At 49.7% G+C, this 11,650-nt stretch overlaps 1 protein-coding gene across 5 annotated transcripts in view; it reads left to right on the plus strand.

Annotated features, from left to right (window-relative positions):
• LOC100119861 (ankyrin-2) overlaps positions 1 to 11,650 on the plus strand; it is a 39,822-nt gene that overhangs the window by 26,834 nt on the left and 1,338 nt on the right. For all 5 annotated transcript variants that reach the window (XM_016983392.2, XM_016983396.2, XM_032598227.1 and 2 more), the window contains 4 exons: positions 135 to 9,298; positions 9,373 to 9,925; positions 9,997 to 11,052; positions 11,228 to 11,568. In XM_016983392.2, the coding sequence (XP_016838881.2) occupies positions 135 to 9,298; positions 9,373 to 9,925; positions 9,997 to 11,052; positions 11,228 to 11,541 (11,087 nt within the window). In that variant the 3' untranslated portion in view covers positions 11,542 to 11,568. The remainder of the gene's footprint in view (positions 1 to 134; positions 9,299 to 9,372; positions 9,926 to 9,996; positions 11,053 to 11,227; positions 11,569 to 11,650) is intronic.

The following is an 11,650-nucleotide window of genomic DNA, read 5'->3' on the forward strand; positions in this document are numbered from 1 at the left end:
TTGCCTATATGCTTAGAGTAAAAAAAAATCTTAGAAACTTCTTCTAAAATGAATTAATTGAAAAATGCCCCAAGGTAGTAAATCCCAGGCGTTCCCCCATATCACCATGAAAACCCTATGCTTGCTTGTTCTAGATTCCATCGGTAGCCAGCTAGACCAGAAAGGTTCCCTAGACCTGCCTCTGTCGCCTTCAGCCCTGGAAAAGAAGACTTACTCGGAGAAGCGCCGCTTCTGGGAAGACATGGCTCGCAGCAAACGGGAAAGTTTCCAGCGCAGCGAGTCCGAGGTGTCCCATACATCGCAGCTGACGTACCACGACAGCGACAGCGAGTGTCTGAGCGACGTCCGGGAAGTCGAGGATGAAATCGGAGCCATCCCGCAGGATCCCGGCGTCGACATGTCCGAGGCGAGCGTTGCCGAGAAAGCGCACTACTTCGAGGAGCAGATCCAGAGAGAGATGTCCGCTGCCAGAGGCTCGCTTAAGAGCCAGTCGTCCCAGGAGTCGGCGAGAATCGCTGCGGCCAGGCTCTCCGGAATATCCATATCCAGCGAGGACGAGAGATCGCTGGAGGTGTTCGAGGAGACCGAGAGAATATTGGAGGAAAAGGCCAAGCAGGAGATGAAGGAGGAGAAAAAGGACGACGTGATGGAGAAGAGGAAGAGCAAGGAGGAGAAAGATTTGTTTGGACTGAAGAGTGGCATCAGGGACAAGAAAGACGACGTCGGAAAGAAGGACGAGAGGCGGAAGAGCTTCGGCAAGAAGCAGGACTCCAAAGAGGAGAAGACCGAGAGGAGAGCCAGCAAGGGAGAGAAGGATCTGAAAGCCGGGCAAGAGAAGAAGGACAGCGAGAAGAAAACTCCTGCCAAGGTCGCCGACACCAAACACATCGAATCTACGGTTAAGAGTAAGCTAGAGTCGGATCTCCACGCCAAAGAGACCAAGGTCGACAAAACTACGGGCGATAAGGTCGACCTGCCTGAAACCAAAAAGTCTGACGCAAAGGCCAAAGCTAAAGCCGAGCCGGAGAAGGAAAGTAAAGCTAAAGCAACGAAGATGCAGGAGAACGTTACCAAGCAACAAAAAGTCGCCGAGTCTAGGTCTCCCGTAGCCGCGGTGAAGTCTGCCAAAGAGGCTTCACCGAAGTCTACCGCGTCCAAACAGAAGGAGACATCGCCCAAACCAGTACCGGCACGACAGAAGTCTAAAGATGAGCCTAAGTCTCCGCTTTCCAAATCTCCTCCGAAGAAGGCAAAGGAGGATTTGCTGTCCAGGTCTCCTCCGAAGAAAGACAAGTCCAAGGATGACATACCAAAGTTTTCGCCAAAGGCTGATAAAGCGAAAGAGCCGACGCCGGTGAAAATGCAGGCGAAGGCTGACAAGGGCAAAACGGCCTCGCCTGAAAAGAGCAAGCCTGTGTCACCGGAAAAGAGCAAGCCTGTGTCACCGGAAAAGAACAAGGCCGCGTTACCAGATAAGAGCAAGTCCACGTCGCCGGAAAAGAGCAAGCCTATTTCGCCAACAAAGGGCAAACCGGCATCGCCAGAAAAGGCGCCGTCGAAAAAAGAACCCGCCAAGCACGACGTACCCAAGTCCCTTATACCCAAGAGAGAAAAGTCTAAAGAAGAGTTCACCTTGAAATCTCCACCGAAAGGCGATAGGCACAAAGCAGGTGTAATGTCGCCGCCGAAGAGAGAGAAATCAAAGGATGAGATTCCCAAGTCCCACATTCCTGTTAGACAAAAGTCCAAGGATGAATTTTCTGTTAAATCTCCGCCACCAAAGGACACGAAACACGATGCTACAGTTTTCACGTTAGACAAAGATGTTAAAGCACAGGACATAAAGACAGCACAAAAAATGCACAAGGCTGATGTAAAAACCACTAGTTCGGGCATCGAATCAATGAGCATGTTCGAGGAACGGTTCACAGGCACAATGGAGCTTATGAGAGATCAAAAATCCGATTTTGCCAAGTCTCATCATCCTGAGTCGGCACCAGCTGTACCTACTACGAAAAAATTGTCAGAAAAGGATGCAATTACGTCGACGTCGAAACACGAAGAAGTTAAGACGGTGACGGAGAAGGTATTGGCGGATTCTTCTGTCGTTACTACAATTACGGAAACGAAAGTGATAACAACGCTGTCAAAGGAAGAGAAGACTGGAGATATTATAAAAAAGATGGATGCTACTGAAACAAAGATAATGGGCGATGTGCCTATAACAGCGACAAAAGAGGCTGATAAACCAAAAGTAGAACCTCTTAAAGAAGCTGATAAGGCAAAAGTTGAACCACCAAAAGAAGCTGATAAACCAAAAGTTGAACCTGTAAAAGAGGTTGAAAAGCCAAAAGTCGAACCTTCTAAGGAAGCCGATAAAGCAAAAGTTGTACCTACCAAAGAAGCTGATGCAGACAAGCCACTTTTCAAGAAAGAAAAATCTATTGAGGAAATACCAAAATCCATGATTCCGAAGAGAGAGAAATCAAAAGAAGAAATTTCCGTTAAATCACTACCAAAGGATGACAAGCCTAAAGATTTACCGACAGCAGCGCCAAAACGCGAAAAATCAATACCAGAGATACCAAAATCCATGATACCAGTAAGAGAAAAATCAAAAGAGGAATTTTCTATCAAATCGCCTCCCAAAGGCCCATCTCCTCCTAAAGACGATAAACCGTCTGATGCAGCGACTGCAGCACCGAAACGGGAGAAGTCAATACCGGAGATACCAAAATCCATGATACCAGTGAGAGAGAAATCCAAAGAAGAATTTTCTATCAAATCACCTCCTAAAGGTCCATCGCCTCCTAAAGATGATAAACCAGCCGAGGCAGCTGTTAGTGCACCAAAACGAGAAAAATCTATTCCGGAAATTCCTAAATCAATGATACCCGTAAGAGAGAAGTCACAAGATGAATTTTCTATAAAATCTCCTAAAGGTCCATCTCCTCCAAAAGATAATAAACCAGCAGAGGCAGTGGTCAGTGCACCAAGACGAGAAAAATCTATTCCGGAAATTCCTAAATCAATGATACCCCTAAGAGAGAAGTCACAAGAAGAATTTTCTATAAAGTCGCCTCCTAAAAGTCCATTTCCTCCAAAAGATGATAAGCCAGCAGAGGCAGCGGCCAGTGCACCAAAACGAGAAAAATCCATTCCCGAAATTCCTAAATCAATGATACCCGTAAGAGAGAAGTCACAAGAAGAATTTTCTATAAAGTCGCCTCCTAAAAGTCCATTTCCTCCAAAAGATGATAAGCCAGCAGAGGCAGCGGCCAGTGCACCAAAACGAGAAAAATCCATTCCCGAAATTCCTAAATCAATGATACCCGTAAGAGAGAAGTCACAAGAAGAATTTTCTATAAAGTCGCCTCCTAAAAGTCCATTTCCTCCAAAAGATGATAAACCAGCAGAGGCAGCGGCCAGTGCACCGAAACGAGAAAAATCTATTCCGGAAATTCCTAAGTCGATGATTCCCAAGAGAGAAAAGTCGAAAGAAGAATTTTCTATAAAGTCGCCTCCTAAAGGTCCATCACCACCGAAAGATGATAAATTGAAAGATGACAGACCGATAGATGATAAGCCAAAAGATGCAGCTGTAGCAGCACCAGTGCGAGAAAAATCTATACCAGAAATATCAAAGTCTATGATACCTGTACGTGAAAAATCGAAAGAAGAGTTTGTCGTCAAGTTGCCCTCTAAGGATGAGAAACCAATGGACGCTACTGCAGCCCCGAAAAGGGAAAAATCTATACCTGAAATACCGAAATCTATGATACCTGTAAGAGAGAAGTCGAAGGAGGAGTTTTCAATAATATCGCCTCCTAAAACTCCAAAGGACGATAAACCAGTAGATGCCACAATGGCGGCACCAAAACGGGAAAAGTCCATACCAGAGATACCAAAATCGATGATACCAGTAAGAGAGAAATCAAAAGAGGAATTCTCTATAAAATCGCCTCCTAAAGCTGCATCACCACCTAAGGACGAGAAGCCTGCTGATGCGGCAACTGTAGTTCCAAAACGTGAGAAGTCGATACCAGAAATACCAAAGTCAATGATACCGGTAAGGGAAAAGTCGAAAGAAGAGTTCTCCGTAAAATCACCGCTGAAAGATTTGGCCACGTCTGGACCAAAACGGGAGAAATCGATTCCGGAGATTCCAAAATCTATGATTCCAAGAAGAGAAAAGTCCAAGGATGAGTTTACCCTGAAATCACCTCCTCCAAAGGACGACAAAATACCGTCGACCGCTTTGCAGCGTGAAAAGTCCAAAGACGAGATTCCTAAATCCATGATACCGCGACGAGAGAAGTCAAAGGAAGAGTTCTCCATAAAGTCTCCACCAGCTGAAGATAAGGCTGGTCCTAAGCGAGAAAAGTCCATCCCCGAAATTCCAAAGTCTATGATTCCCAGGAGAGAGAAATCCAGAGATGAGTTTAGTCTGAAATCGCCTCCTCCAGAAACAACGACTTCGGCGCCCAAGCGAGAAAAATCCATAGGCGAAATTCCAAAATCCATGATCCCGAGACGAGAGAAATCCAAGGACGAATTTTCTATCAAGTCACCACCGAAGGATGACACTCCCAAGGAAGTAGCTTCAACTGCGCCGAAACGAGAAAAGTCAATAGGTGAAATTCCCAAGTCAATGATCCCGCGAAGGGAGAAGTCCAAAGACGAATTTTCGGTGAAATCTCCGCCTAAGCGCGAGAAATCAAAAGATGAACTGCCTTCAAGTTCGATACCGAAACGGGAAAAATCAAAGGACGAAATACCCAAATCAGCCATTCCTAAACGCGAGAAATCCAAGGATGAAATACCGAAATCTACTATTCCTAAACGCGAAAAGTCCAAGGACGAAATACCAAAATCTACCATTCCAAAGCGTGAAAAGTCGAAGGATGAATTCTCAACCAAGGTTCTGCCGAAACGCGAAAAATCCAAAGACGAGATACCGAAGACGGCGTTACCAAAGCGCGAAAAGTCGAGAGAAGAATTCTCCTCTAAACTCGCTCCAAAGAGAGAGAAGTCAAAGGACGAACTACCGGGAAAATCCGGTGTGAAACGTCAAGATTCAAAGGGCGAGTCGTCGCCGAAACCTACTCCCAAGAAACCCGATACGACAGTCAAGAGAGAACACTCCAAAGAAGAGATCGCTTCCAAATCTGGTGTCAAGCGACGCGATTCAAAGGAAGAATCGCCGAAGCCTACTCCCAAGAAATCGGACACAGCAGCTAAATCTCTGCCAAAGAGAGAGAAGTCGAAGGAAGAAATACCCAAGGTGGCTCCGAAGAGAGAGAAATCCAAAGACGACATACCAAAGTTTGGACCGAAGAGGGAAAAATCGAAGGATGAAATACCGAAAACGCCTCTGGCCAAACGACGAGATTCCAAGGAAGAATCGTCCAAACCGCCCTTCAAACGACCTGGATCATCTTCGGATTCCAGATCATCTAGTCTCAAGAGTGAAACTCCTTCGCCCAAAGCATCGGACAAGCATCCCAAAAAAGACGCGAAGAAGGAGTTTGAAACCGTAACGGTGACGAAAAAGGAGAAGAGCGAAGAGGTGACGACTCAGGAGTACGAGGAGCACACGAGGAAGCAGACGAGCGAGTCTCAAGTGTACTCGGGCACTTTCACGGGTGACCCGAAAGAGGCCTTAAAGCTCTTGGAAGACACGAGTGCCTTAAAGAAAGCTGACTTCGTCACGTCTGGCAGCGTCATCACGTCCAAAGTCGACCACAAAGCCACGACATCGCTGGAGAAAAAGGAGGTCAAGTCTTCCGAGATCGACACCGGTGACGAGAAGATCATCGCTCACGAGGAGAAGGAAGACATCATGAAGAAGGAGACCTCGGCTTCGCTTCTAACAAAACACTCGCCGGACGAGAAGGTCGAGGAGAAGGAGAGTAAAGTAAAGGAAACGACAGTGAGCACGACTCAAAAGACGTTGGTGAACCTGACCGATGATCTCGAGACGATCCAGGCTTCCGCTTCGCAGATGGGCAAGGATACCGAGCACAGCATCCGAGCGAGATCAGTAGAAGATGACGAGAAGATCGTTACCACTGAGGAGACGGCCAGTTCGCTCAAGGACGGTACCGTCGGAGCTCGCGTCAAAGTGGAAAAAGATCTCAAGGACGAAACCTTAAAGAAGGATGACATAGGAAAGATAGTCGAGAAATCCATGTTCCAGGAAGAGATCACTGACAGCTCCAGAACCTTCGATGTCAAGGAGGATTTCAAAACCAAGTCCGATGCGCCTTCGACGGAGCCGTCCTTGCAGCAGAAGATCAAATTACCGGAAAGCGGAACGATCGAGTCCGAGGTTTACCACGCTGAGATGGCCGACGACCTAACTCGGCAATTCACGAATATGATGCAGAAGTCGATGGGCACGTTGATCCAAGAAGCAGCTACGGACTCCAAGCGCGACAGCATCAGCATCAGCGAGGACATCACCAAGGACGAGTCGTCGTCCATCCTGCTGTCCTCGTCCCAAGCTAAGATACCCGACCGAGACATAACCATGAGTCCGAGCAGCATATCCGAGCAGATCGATATCGAGGAGCTGGACGACAACGATGGTAAGAAGATTTCGTCTACGAACGTCAAGGACGTCTTGTCTGCGGTCGACCACATGAAGATCATTACCAAGACTACACCCGAGGGCAAATTTATTTCGGAACTCTCCGGTGCCCGGGTTCTGGAGATTTTGGAACCCGACAACGAGAGTCAATCGAGGCAGGATTCGATGGACGTCTCGTCCATCGAGATCGACGAAGTCAAGTTTCCCTCGGGTTCTGGAATCAAGGGGGAGGTGCTGCACGAGAGCCCTGCTGTGGACTCGTTAAACGCGATGGAGAAGGACATCATCGCTGATTCAGTCACCTTATCCGAGGACACAAACATCGACTTCTCTCTACCTCAAGACAGTAACAAGAAACAGGACTCTGGTCTGGAGAAGATAACGATCAAGAGGAGGACTGAGCGAGACTCGTTCGAGATCGACAGTCCACCGCTCGTCTCTCCCAGAATGAAGATCAAGGAGTTGGAGATAAAGCCAGTCAACTGGATGATCGGCGACGAGAAAATCGAAGTCTCGGAGCCTCTGGAGCCGTTCCAAGCGTTCGACAAAGAGCTCGAGGAGTATCACAAACAGCAGCAACAGAGTCAAGTCGACGGCTCGGGAAAGGTGCCATTCGGCATACCGCGGATAGAGGAAACCAAGTCGTCATCTTTCGAAGAATCCGAGTCGATAAAACTCGGTGGAAAGTCCAAGTTCACGGTCATTCCCGTGAGCGAACAAGATCTGGATATCGACGAGGAGCTGGTGGAGAACAAACTGGACATCAGCTGCCAAGAACTCATGGACACCCTTCAGCGAGAATACGATGCCAAGACACCGACTGACGACAGTCGGCTGGAGGAGTTGGCAGCCAAGTCGTTCCATTTCATGACCGTTGACGACGACGAAGACAGTTTTGACTACGACAAAGAGAAATACGAAGCCGAGGAGCAGAAAAAGCTGGCCGATCTGCCTCTAGAGACGAAGACAGCCGTGAACGTCATAACTGGAGATCAGTTCATGAGTCTTGACGAGCCTCTCAAACCGATCGGTATCATTGGCAAGTCCAAGGACAATGAAATGCTTCAGCTGTACGAAGAGCAGTTCGAGGAGACTGTGCAGATCAAGGAGGACAAGAAGGAAACGAAAAAGGAGGAGAAGGACACTGCCAAAGCCACTGACTCGGGCATCGAATCGATGAACATGTTCGAGGAACAGTTCACAGGTACGATGGAGCTTATGGGTGATCAAAAATCCGATTTTATCAAGTCTCATCTTTCGGACTCTGCCGAAACGGTCAGGATATCCGACAAACCCGACATCTCCGACGACGAAGCCACGAAGCAGTCCTACGACGTGGAACACTACCAGCAACCAGCGGAGAACTCGGAAATGCTACTAAAAATGGACACGAACAAGCCCGACTCCCTCGATAAGAAGGACTCTGTCCAGCTGCTTTCCTACAAGACCTTCGACCCAGAGGAAGCCAAGAAGCAGGAAGAGCCCCACGTCACTCCGGCCGTTCAGAAACCGCCCAGATCCGACTTTGTCCGAGAAAAGGTCGACATGCGCTCGAAGGGCTGGGACGACCACAAGAAGCGCGAGAAGTCTCGCGAGACGAGTCCGTATAAGGTAAAGAAGGAGGACTTCCAGAACGTCGACATGAGCTCGCGCTACGCCATCACTGTTCTCGATCAGGTTGTGAAGAAGGAGATCGCCGAAGTGAAGGAGAACCTCGAGGCCGCCAAGCAGGACCTGATTGAGGAGCTGAGCGAAAACAGCGAGACCATGATCATCATCAAGGACTCGCCGTCCGAGTTTCAGTTCAAGCTGCAGCCCGAGTCGATCCCCAACGATCTGCCCTTCCTCTACAGACCTCCTTCTCTCGAGAAGGTCAGCGACGCGGAGAATTTGTCATCGTCCTCGTCGCCGATAGCCAAGCCACGACGCCACGGCGAACTGAAGGACGACGGCAGCTCCTCCGAGAGCAGCTCAGCGGAGAAGAAGGACCGCGACCTGAGCAAGACCTCGGTAGTCGTCGAGAGCGAGTCCGACAAGAGCAAGGAGTCCAAGGACATCTTCGAGTCCTTCTCGACATCGTCGCCCAAGGCAGCCAGTCGTTCGGGCTCCGACGCAGAGGGCACTGCCAAGGACGAGACGTTCTCCCTACAACCACCCCAGCCAGCGCCGAGGAGAAGACAAAAGCCGTCTCGCAGTAGCCACCGGCACGTGACGTCCGAGAGCGAAGCCGACGTCTCGAGCAGTGGCGAGAGCAACTACCAGTCTTGCGAGTACGAGGCCAGCAGTCGGCCGAGTTCCTCCGACGTCGAGGCGCTTCAGTCCGCAGCCATGGCCAGCTCCACCACCGCCTCCGAGTACGAGACAGCCATGATGTCCTTCGAGCACTCGTCGTCTAAAGCCACCTCGCAGGACTACGTCACGGCAGCGACGACCCTCAGCTCCAGGGAGTCCATGAAGTCGATCTGCTCGCTGAGCTCCGGACAGATGGGGAGCATCGACAGCACCAGTGAAATATCCGAGACCCTGATGGCTTCCGAGCCGGAGATGGATAAGGACGAGATCGATGAGAATCTGGAGAACATCCTGGACGACGACATGAAGACGTCGAACTGCGCGTCGGAGGACGAGGGAGGCAAGCCGTTCGAGATGGATCCCGATGTACCTTGCATGATGAAACGTTCCAGCGAAATGATCTTCAGCCAAGTGGTAAGTGCTTATACTGATCAAATAATTGATTGGGAAAATTAATTTTTGTTAAATAACGTATCGTATACTTCCAGATCAACACAGAGTCATCGAGCGAAGGGAAAATCTCGATGGTCAAGCAGAGTGACTCGTCCACCCTGACCGGTGAGGGTCTCGGCGCTTCGACAACCGCCTCGGAATCCGCTGACTTTGTCACTGCCAAATCGGACGAGGCCCTCAAAGCCACACCGGCTCAGCCGATTCCCACGAAGCAGTCCAGCGAAGCCACCGACGATCCTTCGACCACGAGTTCCTCGGAGCTACTCGACGCCAAGGCACCGGCTTCGGAGAGCTGCTCGTTCGAGCCAGACTCGCTGGAGGCTAAGTACACCCCGATGTCGAGCGTCGACGACGAGAACGGAACTGCCGAGGGTCACGGGCCTGGATCCGGGCTGACGCTGCAGCAGCAGCTGAGCATGACGTCGTCGTCTATGTCTGGCGTTTCCTTGGAAACAGTCATCGAGAAAGAAGCGGGCAGAGGCTCGCCCGACAGCGACTCTTTTGAGTTGGTCGACAAGCCGGATATCATCGACGATTTCGTCGTCGTCGAGGAGGTCGGTCGCGAAGCCGAGGAGTACGATTCGGAAGGTGAGCGGACCCGCCAAGTTTTATACCAAGGCTATATAATTTTATTTCTATAACGCAACGCGTTGGTTTAGGTAAGGGAATCCGGATAAGCTCGATGTCATACACGAGCAGCAAGAACTACGACCGCGACGTGGAGAACCTCATCGCGGAGAAGAAGGATGCCGAGAAACCCCAAGCCGGATCTACGCGCAGCACTGCCGAGCTCTTCGACTTTGAATCCGAGGAGAGTCCGCCACAGGCATCCGGCGACGAACAGTACTCCCAGTCCTACTCCGACGACGAGCAGTATCAAGAGGGTGGTAAGAAGTGGATCGAGATGCAGTTCCAGCAGAACGAGGCTCGTCTCTACGACATCGAGTACGAGCGCGGTCCCCTCGAAGACATCAAGGAAGAGGAGGTTGCGGATTTCGAAGCCGGCAGCAGTCGGTTCGGCAGCGTAGGTTCGCAGAAGGAGTCCATCGGTAGCGTCGGCAGCATGAGGGGAAGCTACGGAAGTACGCCCGACAACTTTGACGCGCTGACCGCCAAGCGATACTACAAGCCGACCGACCACGACAACCTTTCTCTCAGCTCGCTCCAGGAGTTCGAGCACTTGGAGAATGCCGTCGCTCTGGAGAACGCGAAGAGAAGAGCCGAGCAACAGCACAGCAGTTCTCAAGATTCGTCAAGCAACGGAAGCCTGCCCAGGAGGTACGCTACCAGCAGATCCGGACACGGAGACGACATATCGTTGTCGTCGGTGAAGGACTTCGAGGTGCTCGAGAAAGCCTGCAAAGAGGCTCATCTGATAGAATTAAGAGCGAGGGAAGAGGAGGACTTATTGGATCACGAGAGCCCGGAGAATCGGTATAAATTGGAGAGCTTGGCCAGGGCGAAAGCGGAGAGTCAAGGCAGTGCGCCGGGATCCTTTAATCCCAGTACTTCCGGCTCGGACGACTACGAGAAGAGAATTAAGGAAATAGACGAGATTATTAGGTTGGCGCAGGCGAACGTCGAGAAGATCGATAGACACGACGACACTACCGAGGATATCTCGCAGATTGACTTGACGGATACGGACAAACCCGTCCAGCCTATTACTATTGTCGCTTCCGAGACGCCAGCTGTTATGCAGGGTAAAAGAATAAGTAATGTCGCTTTTTTATTTCCTTATATCGATGTCGTCAGTGATCATGTCGTGGTTGTTGGAAATCACTTTCACTTTAATGGATTCATTAATTACGTGTTTTATGTTCATTTGATCAGTGTTCCTCTTTGCAAATATAGTCAAATCATTAATGGGATAAAAATCAATTTTTCTAGAACCTCCGAGAGGATCGGGCGATTTTAACCCGATGGAAACTAGCACAGACTCCCTGGAGTTGGAAGGAAACGGAGGACGAAACTACAACGTCATGTGCCGAAGCTCCGACTCGTTAGAGTTGAAAACGACCCTTGACTATCCGTCGTTGAGCTCGGACTCGCTCAACAACGTCAGAGATCCGAAAGAGGAGCAGGAGAAGCCGTTCAGTAGTGGCAGGCGGATATCGTCAGACAGCCTGGAATTTCCTGTGCTGGAATCACAGGACTCGACTAAAGACGACAAGCCCGGTAAAAGTAGCCACAGTGAGAGTTAGATCGAAAGCTAAAATAATTAAATATCGGTGCGTTGTACATTATATTTCAATTTTCTTCCTACATACACTTTGATACTCGTTGCGCGTGTTTGAAAACGATGAACTTTGT

This window comes from Nasonia vitripennis, chromosome 3 (genome assembly GCF_009193385.2).
Source record: "Nasonia vitripennis strain AsymCx chromosome 3, Nvit_psr_1.1, whole genome shotgun sequence".
Lineage (NCBI taxonomy): Eukaryota > Metazoa > Arthropoda > Insecta > Hymenoptera > Pteromalidae > Nasonia > Nasonia vitripennis.